Genomic DNA, 14,821 nt, shown 5'->3' with positions numbered 1-14,821 from the left:
GATAGAAGCTGATGGGCAGATACTTTCTCATTGGCTTGCCTGTCTGCTAGAAACTTAGCCTCCCTCAGGCCATGTAGATTAGATACTTTCCCTTCTAGTTGGTCTCTTATTCCCACCACTTACATTTTCCACAAATATGTGTGTATCCTATTCCTTCTGTGCACATCCTCTCATTCTCTGTTGTGGCATCTTTGTTGTGTGTGTTCTTATGAAAAATGAAACTTAGCTTGTAGTATCTTAACATGAGAGATGGTTTCCTGTGCTTGAACTATAAACAAATGCTTCCTCATATTCACCCAACACAGAGCAAAAATATATGTTCTTGTTAAATCGGGGCAATAGGGCACATCTGTTATGGAACTTTTGAACCTAACAGAAGATTCTTATCTTCTACCTACACATTAAAATAAGATTGGCTTTATTCTCAGCTGCTAAACACCTGCAGCTCTTGTTGGATATAAGCATCCTGGTTTGGAAACATTGATCTACAATCACTTAGGGGCAGGTACAACAACCAGGACAGGGAAGGCTGTGAAATTCCAGGTCCATTACTTCATAATATGTAATGAGTGGTGTAGCCTCTTTGTAGTCACCCATCCTGAAAAGTCCATGCTTGAGTTTTATTTGAATTTGAAATGAAAGTCAGCCCAGAGTCTAGGATCCATGCTTTTACAGGTGCAATGTATTTTCTGCCTATAGAGTTGTCATGGTTTAACCCCAGCCAGCAACTAAGCCCCACACAGCTGCTCACTCATCTCTCACCTCCCGCACAGTGGGATGGGGGAGAAAATCAGAAGGGTAAAAGTGAGAAAACTCGTGGGCTGAGATAAAGACAGTTTAATAGGGAAAGCAAAAGCCATGCATGGAGGCAAAGCAAAACAAGGAATTCATTAATCACTTCCCATCAGCAGGCAGGTGATCAGCCATCTCCAGGAAAGCAGGGCTTTCACGTAACCGTTACTTGGGAAGACAAAACACCGTCACTATGAGCATCCCCCCCTTCCTCCTTCTTCCCGCAGCTTTATCTGCTGAGCTTGATGTCATATGGTCTGGAATATCCCTTGGGTTGGTTGGGGTCAGCTGTCCCATCTGTGTCGCCTCCCAGATTCTTGTGCACCCCCAGCCTCCTCGCTGGTGGGGTGGGGTGAGAAGCAGAAAAGGCCTCGGCTCTGTGTAAGCACTGCTCAGCAATAACTAAAACATCTCAGCATTATCAACACTGTTTTCAGCACAAATCCAAAACTTAGCCCCATACCAGCTACTATGAAGAAAACTAACTCTATCCCTGCCAAAACCAGCACAAGAGTGTAACAAGAGAGCCTACCCAATATTAAATTAAATGCATGTAACAAGAGAGCATGCCTTATCTTTGACTAGCTTTTTCTCAAAAGATCACAGAATAGCTTGGCAACTTGACAGGTATAAGATCTTGTCTAGAAAAACATTTCCTGAACTTGTACAGGTGTTGCTTACTGCCTGTATGCTTCTTTTAGAAAAATAAAAAAGCACCTATCCTTGATATTCTGATGAAGTGACTTCATAACATACTTTTTAAACCTTGTTTTTTCTCCTCACCTCTCTACTTCCCACCATGTCACTTACTTGTGTATCCCATTAAAGTGTAATCTAATTTCTCCTGTACTCTGCAATATTCAGTGTGTCACTGAGGCTAAATAAAAAAACCTCAGGATGTCAGGGTTAGGTTCTTCATGAGCCTTACAACTAAAAAACTGAGCTCACTGCTGGTGTAATTTTGTTCTGCCTCACAAGGAACATGTAATACAGTTAGGAATCTATAGTGTGACTGATACAATCATATCTGACTGAATTGGAAAGTCATACAAGGGATCTGAGTGGTTCACTTGTATGTAAGCGTGTTTAAGTCATGACAATCTTACAAAACTTTTTAAAAAATTTGCTTAAAGCTTTCAGGTTTGCTGCATGGCTAAGGCAAAAGCTATGACTGGGAGAACAAAACCCCACATTCTAAATTTTACCGGATATCTGGGAAGTGCCCTCAAGTAATCCAAACTTAGATTCTTCTAAAAGCCAAAACATACAAAGCTAAGGTACGCACCAGCCCTGGGACAGACGAATTAAGCATGTGTGTGAGAGGAGGAAGGAGGCTGGCAAAGAGCAGACTCATCCTTTTTCTCTGAACTGCTCTTTTAATTTAAACAAATAGAAACCAGAGGATGAACAATGTCATTATTCAAATATGATTTTAGAGAAGGGGAGCTTGTGATGGGTGAGAGCCTTTTTCTTGAGACCTGAACTTTGAAGGGCTGGAATTAGTGTGCTTTGGCTTTGTGAAATCTATTTCAGAAGTACCTGCATCCTTGATTATGCAAATTAAAAATTTTCTGTAAATTCAGTTAAATTATAGTAGTGAAGATATGCATGAGTCTTTAATTAGATCACTTTGCTGAAATATGCTGATCTGGTTTAAGGTGGGAGTTAGTGGATGGGATTTCAGAACCAGTGGGTATTAATTCACCTTTCATTACAGCTGATGGGAATCTTCTTGTTGACTTCAGTGGAAATACAGCTGAAGCCATGGTTGGATGCCATAGTATATCCTGCCCAAGAGCTCTCTTAAATTTGGAAAAGAGGGGTTCAGGCAAATGGTTTTTTCTGAGATGTTTTGTAAAGCAAACTTTTATCCTGAAAAGCTTTCTGGGTGTGTTGGGTTTGCATGGCAGGGTTTTGGTAGTGGGGGAGGGTTACAGGGGTGGCTTCTATCAGAAGCTGCTAGAAGCTTCCCCTGTGTCTGACAAAGCCAATGCCAGCTGGCTCCAAGTTGGACCCGCCGCCAGCCCAGGCAAAGCCCGTCAGCTATAGTGGTAGCACCTCTGTGATAACATATTTGAGAAGGAAAAAAAGTTGCGCGGCACACAGAAACAGCAGCCAGAGAGAGGAGTGAGAACATGTGAGAGAAACAACCCTGCAGACCCCCAGGTCAGTGAAGAAGGAGGGGGAGGAGGTGCTCCAGGCGCCAGAGCAGAGATTCCCTTGCAGCCTGTGGTGAAGACCATGGTGAGGCAGGCTGTCCCCCTGCAGCCCATGGAGGTCCATGGTGGAGCAGATACCTACCTGCAGCCTGTGGAGGACCCCATGCTGGAGCAGGTGGGTGCCCAAAGGAGGCTGTGACCCCGTGGGAAGCCCACGCTGGAGCAGGCTCCTGGCAGAACCTGTGGACCCATGGAGAGAGGAGCCTACGCTGGAGCAGGTTTTCTGGCAGGACTTGTGACCCCACGGGGAACCCAACATGCTGGAGCAGACTGTGCTTGAAGAACTGCAGCCCTTGGGAAGGACCCACGTTGGAGAAGTTCGTGAAGGGCTGACTCCCGTGGAGGGACACCACGCTGGAGCAGGGGAAGAGTGTGTGGAGTCCTCCCCCCGAGGAGGAAGGAGTGGCAGAGACGTGTGATGAACTGACCGTAACCCCCATTATCCGTCCCCCTGTGACGCTGGAGGGGCTAGGTAGAGAATTTGGGAGTGAAGCTGTGCCTGGGAAGAAGAGAGGGGTGGGGGAAAGGTGTTTTAAGATTTGGTTTTATTTCTCATTACCCTACTCTGGTTTATTGGCAATAAATTAAGTTAAATTTCCCCAAGTCGAGTCTGTTTTGCCTGTGACGCTAATTGCTCCCTGTCCTTATCTTGACCCACGAGCCTTTTGTTATATTTTCTCTCCCCTGTCCAGCTGAGGAGGGGAGTGATAGAGTGGCTGCGTGGTGCTTAGTTGCTGGCTGGGGTTAAACCACGACACTGGGAATGTCACAAAATGTGATGTCCATGTTGGGCATAAAGAGGAGAGAAGAAAAGCCAGTAATACATGTCTGTCTGTAGTTAAAATTAATCTTACCTGATTAAGAAATGCTAGACAAGATCTTAGGAAATCAGCTTATCTAAGCATTTGAAGCCTGAGTTGTATTAATGTTAGGTTTTCTTTCTCCTTCAGCTATGGCACAATCCAGAGATTTTAATGGGAAATGAAAGCTGCTTCACTCAAAACACTTTGAATTTGACTGAGGCAAAGAAGACTTTTTCTATGCAGACATACGTGTTAGGTCTTTGTGGTCTGCTTGTTACTACCATTCTAGCTTATGTGATTCTCTGGTGCTTGAATAAAGAGGAAGAAAGTTGATTAAGCTAAACTTTAATACGCCAATGAGATGCTTCCTTTCCTATATATGTTGCTGCAAATATAATGATGTTTGTTATGATGTGTTCAATAGGAAACAGAAATATTAAATTATTCTAATCATTGTATCCAAAGATAAAAATATCGAATAAGTAAAAGGCTTGTTAAAATATCTTGAAGCTAAGCATTAAATTATGAAGAGGCGGACAGATGAACTTTTGACACTCATTCAAAAGAAATGAGATTTTTTGACCATATAAAGTGACTTAAGAGTTTCCTAATAAAATACTGTTCCTTTTGGTTGTTTCTGGTTGCAAATTTTTGAAGCCTTTGAAAATAATTTAAATCCTAAACTCTGTTTAACTCATTTCCTCTATGCCCTGTAAGACTGCACCACATCTTAGTGCCTACCAAAGTAACTGTCAGGCCTAGGAGGATCTAGTACTGTAAGACTGCTAAATTCACAGTGACTGGAGTAGCGTTGATGGGGGTTGTCATTGTTTAGAAAGTCTCTTGTTTTTTTCTTGCTGATCTATTTGATCTCACACAGTTTATTTGGAGCAGCTTTTAAAGTTTCTCTAAAGTGGCTTACACGAATGGCCAACAAACGACTAAGCCCTCATTGCATGTGAATCCCATATCTTGTGAATTGAGATAAGAGGGAAGAATGGGAATAAGAGGGAAAGGAGCTTATCAGAGGAAAATCCCTATTAATGCTAATAGCCACATGCAAATCATGGTTCTTACTTCCCCCTCCTAATTTTCAAGATATCTTGGAGCAGCCAGCTACTTTGCACGGTGCTGTTACAGGTCCCTCTGCTCACCTGAAAACAGCCAGTTCTACATAACCATCTTGTCAGCCAACATCTCCAGCACAACTGTCTTTGTGCGAGAGATCTGAGTGCCAGAAGCATCAGCTGAGTTATTCAAGATTCTGATGCTATGTTCTGAATGCAAGAAAGCTGCCAATGTCTTGCTTTGAAGCATATACGATGAGTTTCCTTATATACTTTTAATAAGCCTAAAATGCTTTGTGCTCAAGGACTTTCTAGTTGTAAAAGAAAGTCTCATGCTGAACTTGCATATATGTGCATCATTTTGACTAACATATGATTTTGGGCACAGCACTTTTCTGTTTCTTTCCCTTCATGAATATATTCAGAATTTGGGGTATTTATTACATGTAAAAATCTTTTTTTATCTCCAGACAGCATCTTACTGGGTACATAACAGGTTGAAACAATCTCCTCCTCTTTCAAGTGTAGATCAGCACTCTCATTATAATCTCAGATATGAGGTTTTGATGGTTTTAAGGGATTAGTAATGGGATATGGAGATTTTTCCCTGCAGCACGTTGGTTCATTTAGGGTGCTTTTCTCTAGCAAATAAACATGCTGTTTGGTGAGCTCCATCGAGTTCATGTTCTGCGGGTGGCCCTGTTATGAAAAACAGCCTAAGTTTACACTTCGTTTGGCAGACTTTCTGGGGAGACTAAGGATTGAGTTAGTGAGGGGACTCAAATGCCCTGTTGTTTGAGTTGTTTCATGGAGTAGTTGAGAGAGACAGGAAAACTTACTATTACACAGTGTAAAGATGATGTTAGAGCCAGCCTTGAAGTCCAGCATTCTGTTTCCCAGGCTGCTGTTCTGACACTTTCTGATAGAATAAAATGCACTTAAACCAGAATTTTGATATGAAATATATAAGAATATCAGCGATCTTTTAGACAGTAAATTGTTGGTGTCTAAGGAGAAACTTTGTCTCAGAGCTCGGATAATAACATGAGGTCAAGACCCAGTAAGATGTGCTTTGAGTGATGTTACTGCTGCCATGTTTGAATTTAGAGTTGTGCGCTTTTCCAGGTGATGGAGTTTTACTGCCAGTCCTGTGAGACAGCCATGTGCCGGGAGTGTACAGAGGGAGAACACGCAGAGCATCCCACGGTACCACTCAAGGATGTGGTGGAGCAACACAAGGCTTCCCTCCAAGTCCAGTTGGATGCTGTCAACAAAAGGTATGGAGACTCCACTGATTATTTTCCTTTTTCAGTTCTACCACTGGCTTCCTGTATTACCTTGGGTAGATGTTTTAATGTGCTGGTGCCATGGACCTTTACCTAGAAAACAGGGATAGTGAGGCTAGCATAAAGAAAAAAATCCATTGAGTGTGATGCACTGAGGGATTAGAGGAAAGAGGAAAAGATTCCTATCTGTCTTTCACAGAACAGAGGCCATTAGAATTGCAAGTGTCCTCTAAAGAAGGGGCATAAAATGTTAAGGTGAAAAGTACTAGCCAGTCATTAATTTCATAATATATAAATAATACTGGATGCTTAAAAGACTAGTACGGACACTACGGTGGCAGAAAGGCTAAAAAAAAGAAAAAGCATGGTAGATCTAGTTATACCTTCCTGAGTAGATACATTTGCATAAAGGACAGAGGATCCAAGGCCTCATTGTTTGAAATGCCTAAAGTCAATGGATTTCCACAAGGGAGGGCCCTGGCTTGCCTTATTTTATCAGATGAAAACCACTATGTGGTTATAAAAAGAATGAACTTACTCTGGGAAATGACTGAGTTTAAAGACAGCCTGCTGATGAGATTGTTTCTTCAAAAGATATCAGGGCAAGGGCCAATGTTTAATGACTTTTGAAATAGCAATCTTTGTAATTTAATCCCTCCCTCAGGCTTCCAGAGATCGACTCAGCACTTCATTTTATATCTGAAATCATACACCAGTTAACCAACCAAAAGGCTAGCATTGTAGATGACATTCATTCCACTTTTGATGAACTCCAGAAGACTTTAAATGTGCGAAAGAGTGTGCTGCTTATGGAACTGGAAGTGAATTATGGCCTTAAACACAAAGTAAGATGCATGTTTTGTTTCAGTGAAAAGCTATTAATTTAATCAGCCAGTTTTTACAAATGGTGCAGGACACCAGTTTGACAAATTGTGTCTGAGAGCCAGAGGAGAATTTTGTTTTCCTGAAATCAAGTGCTGCAGAGCCTTGCTTGTGTGTGCCCAGCATTATAAATGGAATCCACACGGTGTATGGGCAGGTAGCCCTTTGTGCATGGCGTGTGAGGATCTAAAATGGCCAACACATTAAGCAGGCATCTGCTTAAAGCCAACATGCTGATGTGCAGATGACAATAAGGGAACACAGAAGGAAAGTCTGAAATCCTTGGGCTGCAATCCTATGAACCCCCCCAACAAGATACAGACCAATTTCTCCTGAAGAACTGAGCAAGGCTTACTGTTTTGCTTTAAAGCACTGTTTTCCTTTCAAATGCCTGGTAACATATTTCATGTTAGGTGTCACTGGTTGTAACACATAAAGATTGCAGGGATATCTCACTTACTTTCTCAGGGAAGCACAGAGAGGAAGTTTCCAGAGCTGTATTCACTCTTTTACTTCCTATCTGGATGATTGAATCCTGTGGTTTTCCCCCTGTATTGTAGACTAAGCTTCAGAGGAAGAAAACAGAAATCTGTGCTTTTACAAATACAAGCCTGTAGCCTGCTGGGTGGGGTTTTGTTGAGGATTAGTAAGTTTGAATCAGGCAAATGAAAGAATTTAGTCCTTGTCTTCCTGAGCATCAGTTGTCTGTTTTATATAAAAGAAAGATCTCTTCCCTCAAAGTAACCTTTAAAAGAAAGTAGCATCAACAACTGGAGTTTCAAGAATGCCTGATAATATTGGCATCTTTGGGCATTCTCTGTGATTACTGAGCAGCTTGAGCATCTCCAGATGTCTGAAGCGGAGGAATGCTGCATTCCTAGATCTGGAACAGGCTTGATCATTAGGAAGGTACTGAACTGCTGGGCCTGTGAAAATGGAAGAGTTCTAATACGTGCACAAGATGTGTACTTTCAGGAACACAGGGAGCCCAAAACCCTTTGGGCACAGAATGTAGTCATCTCCAGAGCTAAGCAGCAGCTGAGGAGCTTTTAGCATGAAAAATTTGGGCTTAGATCCCAGGTTCATCTAAACATATCCAAGATGTCAGGATTTATTTTCTTAGCAAGCAAATATACTCAGGGTGTGTACAAAGTTCACACAAGATGGAATATGGTGTTAAATTATTTTATTGTTGTTTAAAGGTATTTAAAATAGTTTAAAAACTGTTTGGGGTGTTAAAGAACCACATTTTTACAAAGCTGCACATAAGTGGTAAAAGAGGCATCTCCCTTGTTTGTATAAAAAAGAGCAATTGGAATTGGATTTTACTTTTGCATGAATAGTCCTGCAAAAGAATGCAAACCCAAATATTCCATCATTCTGATCATGTACTTTGCAAAAATGAAAAAATGAAAGGGCTACATTTTACTGAAAGGAAGTTGGTGATTCAGTTTCAGCTGTCCAATGGACTGAAAGAGGCCTTCTGTAAAATACTCTAAACACATTTTGAATATTAGTTATGGTAGGATTTAATATTTTCCATCATTTAAAACATAGCTGCAAATTGTCTTCCTCCTCAGTTTGTGGTTTGTTATCCCAAGCATATGGGATTTTATCATCCTGGGACTTTATTAGCTATGCTGTCTGTTTAACTACTTAAATTGAATAAAGACAAGGCAGATTAGAAATGCCTTGTATTGAATCCTGAGACGTTTATAGATGCCTAGAAGATAACTTGAAATTTCAGTGTAGGCTTGAAATTTGTTCATTCTGTTTTGCTTGCAAAAGATTTTGTTATCACTTTCCTGTATCAGTAACTCATCAGCCTGGATTTTCTCCTGTGGGTGAAAAGCAGATAGCTTTGTAAAATTCAGAAGAAAAATGCCCTTAGAATGCAGTGTCATTACATGGTGTGTCTCAGCAAGGGAAGAGTATCTCATAGCAATAAATACATCCAGTCTCTAAGTTTACTTTAAAATCAATTTAAATGTTTCAAAAATATTTACTTTACAGTGATGGTCAACAAAATAACTTCTCTGATCCACAGTAATGTCTGTGCCCTAGTTCTTCTCTGTAGGAAAAACATACCACATGTGTGTCTGGATACTTTGGTTTGGGGATTTCGTCAGTGGAGAGTGTGGGGGGTAGCTAGAATGTTTGGGCTTTCCTGACTGTCGTGAATTTCTCTGCTAGGTTGTTATAATTCAGGGATCCTTTTTCCAATTCATTGCAAAGCTGCCTTAAAAAATTTTTTTGCCTTGTTCCCAGCCCACACCTAACAATTTTGAGGTCAATACTGTTTTAAGGATTTTAGACTAAGGGCCAGAACTGAGCCTATAATAAAAGCTCTTTCTCAGTCTTAAATATAGAGTAGCTACTTGCTGCCCACCAAAATTTCAGACTACTCAACCCAACTCTTCCCAATAACCACAACCCATCCTTTACGTTTTGCTTTCCTCCTGCTGAAACTGCAGAAATTACTTACCTGCTTCTGCTGGGGAGACCTTTCCTTTTCTTCACTTACTTAGATCAGTAATCACACTTTTCCTTAGGATGGATGTACAGATCTTGAGAGTGCCTTCTTGTCCATCTCCATAGATGAGTAACCCAAGGTTTCCCTTGGCTCTGAAGAAATAGTTTCAAGAAGTTTCTTGCAGCCTCCCTTATTAATGGGCCTGATGACTCCAAAATATTTCTGTCTCTGCGCACACAGCTCAATTCCCAGTAACTACCTCATTAACTGTGACTGCTGAGAGTTAGATGGAGCAGGGTTCAAGCTTCTACATTTGGGTTTTTTTAAAAAAAAATAAAAAGACAAGACAGACAGGTGGGGCAGTAATTCAATCTAGTGTGACAGTGGATCTATGAAGCCTTGAAGACCCAAAATAGGGTACGTTTTTTGCGTTGCAGCATGATATTCCAAGAACATGTAGGGGATCAGTGTGGTACTTTTTCTACAATGAAACTTTACAATAAACTCTAAAATAAAGCACTATAAATTTGCTTTCTACAAAGGCCTTCAGATATAAAGCATGCTACATCTTGCTATGATAGTTCTTATAACAAGATGCTAATCTCTGGTGTTTGGTAATGCACACAGGTCCTACAGACACAGCTGGATACCTTACTCGAAGGACAAGAAAGCATTAAAAGTTGCAGCAACTTTACAGCCCAAGCCCTCAACCACGGCACTGAAACGGAAGTTCTGCTGGTGAAGAAGCAAATGAGTGACAAGCTGAATGAACTGGCCGAGCGGGACTTCCCATTGCAGCCCCGTGAAAATGATCAGTTGGACTTCATAGTGGAAACAGAAGGCCTGAAGAAGTCCATTCATAACTTGGGTACTATTTTAACCACCAATGCTGTTGCCTCTGAAACAGTGGCCACAGGTGAGGGACTGAGGCAGACAGTGATTGGACAGCCCATGTCCGTTACCATCACAACTAAGGACAAAGATGGGGAGCTCTGTAAATCTGGGAATGCTTACCTCACTGCTGAACTGAGCACACCTGATGGGAGTGTAGCAGATGGAGAAATACTTGACAATAAAAATGGCACTTATGAATTTTTGTATACTGTTCAGAAAGAAGGGGACTTCACTTTGTCACTGAGACTTTATGATCAACATATCAAGGGCAGCCCGTTCAAACTTAAAGTGGTCAGATCAGCAGATGTGTCCCCTACCACTGAAGGGGTTAAGAGGCGTGTTAAATCTCCTGGCAGTGGTCATGTGAAGCAGAAAGCTGTGAAAAGACCTGCGAGCATGTACAGCACTGGCAAAAGAAAAGAGAATCCCATTGAAGATGATTTGATCTTCAGAGTAGGTAGGTGACTTGTCTGCTACCTATTGACATGCTTAAAAATAGTTCAGGGAAACTGGATGAAAAAATCTAGAAGTTAAATTATTTTAAGGTTAAAGCTGTAAGTAGAGCAACCTGATAATAACTTTAGGCCTCTTGACTTTTGTTCATATGTAAATTTTAAAAGCACATACTTCAGAAATTCTGTTTGCAGCAAATATTTAATTGGAATTTGGGTTGAAAAATGCATACATTTGATTTAGGATAAAATGTTTTACCACCTCTTCTGTACTCTATTGGGCATCATAAAATGAAAATATAATAAGATCGATGCTTCAGATTAGATTAAATTACTTCTTTAAAAAATTGCATGGCAAGAAGGGAAGTAGGAGGACTCCTTCTCTAAAATGATTGCCCTAAAGATTAATCTAATTAATTAACCTGGAACTATACATGCTAAATCCTGTGGTCATATATAGTTATTTCATTATGTCAGCATAGGAAAAAATTAATGTTTGCTTTTTTCCCCCCAATATCTAAATATGTTTGGTTCTTTATATATAGTGTAATGTTATCTCTAAATCTGTGGACTTGTAATGCTTGGTAAAAATACAACATCTTGGTGTCATTTACTGTGATTTTCTTTCAGGTCTTTTGATGTACTCTGTTTTTAAGCTATATGATAATAATTCATCATTTTAAAAGTCTGTACCATGGGGTATTGTATTTATATAATGTCTGCTTATAGAGTTAGAAAATATTTTTCACTTTGCACAACTAAAGAAAAAAGCAAGTTCATTCTTAATATGTACAAGTCAGGATTTCAGCAGTATGTGTTACCAAGTTTGACAACCAGTTGGCAAGGTGGTAGCAGAGAATAGATGGTGGTTAATTGTGGAGGGTTTTTTAGTAATTCTGTTGAAAATTCATCTGGACACCATTTGTCAGTTGGTTAATTCTGTCCATCTGATTTCTCATCTGTCAGTATTTCTAAGAGATTCCTTGCTTTGATGGTTTTATATCAGAAAATGTATTCAGCAAGCATGCTTTGCTTGCTGAATAGGACAGTACAATGTTAGCTTTGCATGAAGCTACTCATTAAATGACCAGCCTTTACCAGATGGCCAGTGCATTTCTTAGTAAGATAAATGACCCCATAAATATAACAACTCAAATCATTTTTTACAGAGGCAATGATATCCAGCTTTACTGTTGCTAAGGCTAAATTTTATGGTGACAGCTGAGTCAAAAGTTAGAAATATGATGTAGAACAATTCATACGGAAGTTAAGCCAGCCCTACTCAGCAGTAACCATGCTTTATCATCCAAAGCTGGAAGGCGACTTTTGCTAAATTAGTACCCGGACATAGCAGGAGGGTGTTCTTGTTGCAAAAGCTATTGCTGTAGTCACCACTGGCAGAGCCCATGTTAGCAATCCCATGGGGAGAGAAGCCCTTGCACAGGACAGAGTGATCAGCCTCAGGCTCCTGCTGGAATGGAAAGGGACCTGTGGCTCTTCCCAAATGCAGTTTCACTGCTGGTACTGGTAAGAGTGGCAGAAGGTATGTATAAATGTAGCCTAGATCTTTTCTGGCCCCTGTTTTGAGACAGGGTTAAACAAAACAGTTAAGAATAATGTCTGAACCCTGTCTAGAAAGAAAACATCTCTCTCATCTCTTCTGGAATGTTTGTGACATGTTGTATCCTAGAAGGAGAAGGGCCTGGATGGATAGATTCAGGCAGAAAGAGTCTGTGGGTCTGTAGCAGGTAAGAGCAGGATAGGAAAGCCTGCACAGGTACACTGTGCCTGTGAGTAACAGGGGAGCTCTGTTACGTGTTGTGACTGACACTTTCACTGAATGCTAAGCCCTCTTGTTTACATATATCAACCATTAATTTGTCCTGGTGTGGAAACTGTAGATCTAACTACTTTAAAAAAAAAAAGAAGAGATGTCCTGAAATTATTTAAAAACTGTTAATATTCTTATTACAAAGCGTTTGGTATAGATTAAAGTGATTTCAGCTTGTAATTTCTGCTTCTGTATCCCTTGCTTCTACTCAGCAGTTTCTAGCCTGACTACCAAATAGTGGTATGGCTCTAGTTTGGGTTTTGTTGTTGTTGGTGGTGTTTGTTGGATTATTTTTTTTTTAAACTGTTCCCTCCAACATACCACAAACTCTAGAAGTCTTAGACGTTTTCCAAAAAGTGCAGTGCCCTTTCTTTCTGTTGTGATGCAATCATGACCATGTGCTTTATTTTGGAGTTCTGCCTCTCCACTTCTTCACCACTCTACACCCCAAGAAAGAAGAGGAAATAATTAGAACAAGAGCTACGCATGTCTCAGAACCTTTGCTTGATGAAACCTCACAGGAGTGTCCACATTTGGGATATATGGATCACTATTTTATTGAAAAACTGAGCTGAGAGTAATACTTCATCCTATTACATGTTCAGTTCTCAGCCACTCATTTCACAGAATGACCCTACATAGAGGTGTCCCTCTGGGCTTTTGTGGTCTTATGTATGCATTGTCTGAAAGGTCTCTTAAGCCATTGCAGCTGTAATGCTCTAGCTTTTTACACTTCCAAAATACACGGAATTAATGAACACAGGTAAAACTTCTGAAATTTTCACAGGGATTGCCTTCATGGATTTAAGCGTTCCTTTAGTTCCAGTTTCAGCACACGTCGAAAAGTTAAGGTTTGGTTCATTTGTTGATGAGGTAATGTAAAATAAAGTTTATTGCTGTTTTCCAACACAACTGCCTATCTCTATTTTGAACCCATTGTTGAATTCCTCTGCTAACCCTGGCCAAATCTGGATTTGTATTTTAAACTGGGCGAGATAAATCTTACATTTGGGCTGCCAGAAGCTCATACAGCTGTGTTGGAGAAATACACTGTAATATTCCTATGGGCATCCAAGTACACAGAGTATGCTATTGTATATATGCTGATATACGGGCTTTTATGCACAAGTAAATTGATCAACTCATAGCAGGAGATTGTTCTTGTGCTAGTATTAACAGAGATAGCATTAATACAACATTAGTACAGTTAAGTGCTTTCATTCATGGGGAATCGTGCATTGTATCTTTTGCCAATTCTGTGTTATTCATGGCTTTTAAAATGGCATGTGGTTCTATTCAGACATTTTAAGGTCAAGCTATTGACTGCACGTTCATGCACGTTCATACATTCGTGTAATTCATTATTTACAAGAACACTTCCTCCTTTTCTCTCTCAATAATTTATATCCTCACCCTTTTTCTAATTTTTTTTTAAACAGGCATGATCTCTAAGAGTGAGTCTATGCAGTATCTGTGTAGCATGTACTTAGATTATACAAATGAAAACAAGAATGCGTTATGATACCCAGAAAATAATTGTTGTGCAATGGTTTTTGCTACCTCTACAAGTGGTAGGAAGCACTAAAATGAGAGGGAAGGCTCTTTTCCATTACCCTGCTTTTGTGCCTTAGACCCATGCTGAGCAGAGTTAAGTGGAGGTTAGGGATGTTCACAGTGTCAGCCACTTCCACCTTCCATGGTAAATCTCCCATGTCCTCCAAAGGAGGGTTAAGAGCCATGCGAGGCATCAGTTAGCTACTCTGTCCAGGACCCCCATCTTGTGCTCTAGCTCTGTCATGCTGTGCTGTATGCCTTGGTATTTTTTTTCTTCTGGCACTTTTCATGACTGGGTTCTTTGACACCGTTCAGCAGTAGTGGTGCTATTTCCCACTTTAACTGCTTTTTCTCTTCATTTATTTATACTTGGGATTGGCATCAGATACAGCCAGATGGAGAATTGGCTCTCTGCTAAAAAGGTCAATTTTCCTTTTCCTCAGACTGTGTTTAGTTGTCTGTTCAGTCATGTAGCTGAGCCTCTAAGTTTAGCTGGTACATTTAATGTGTGTAATTCACTTTAATTTAAAAAAAAAGTGCCTTTAACAGTACCTTCTGTCAACGTCCT

The 14,821-nt window shown here is 40.4% G+C and overlaps 1 protein-coding gene across 5 annotated transcripts in view; it reads left to right on the top strand.

Moving 5' to 3' along the window:
* Nucleotides 1–14,821, top strand: part of TRIM2 (tripartite motif containing 2) — a 74,194-nt gene that overhangs the window by 37,458 nt on the left and 21,915 nt on the right. For all 5 annotated transcript variants that reach the window (XR_775539.1, XM_010586121.1, XM_010586118.1 and 2 more), the window contains 3 exons: nucleotides 6,007–6,158; nucleotides 6,832–7,012; nucleotides 10,150–10,873. Coding sequence is in view for 4 of the 5 variants with exons in the window: in XM_010586121.1 (XP_010584423.1) it covers nucleotides 6,007–6,158; nucleotides 6,832–7,012; nucleotides 10,150–10,873 (1,057 nt within the window). In the remaining variant the exon portion in view is untranslated. The remainder of the gene's footprint in view (nucleotides 1–6,006; nucleotides 6,159–6,831; nucleotides 7,013–10,149; nucleotides 10,874–14,821) is intronic.

This window comes from Haliaeetus leucocephalus, unplaced genomic scaffold (assembly GCF_000737465.1).
Source record: "Haliaeetus leucocephalus isolate CR32 unplaced genomic scaffold, Haliaeetus_leucocephalus-4.0 Scaffold140, whole genome shotgun sequence".
NCBI lineage: Eukaryota > Metazoa > Chordata > Aves > Accipitriformes > Accipitridae > Haliaeetus > Haliaeetus leucocephalus.
This window is presented reverse-complemented; position numbering and strand designations above follow the sequence as displayed.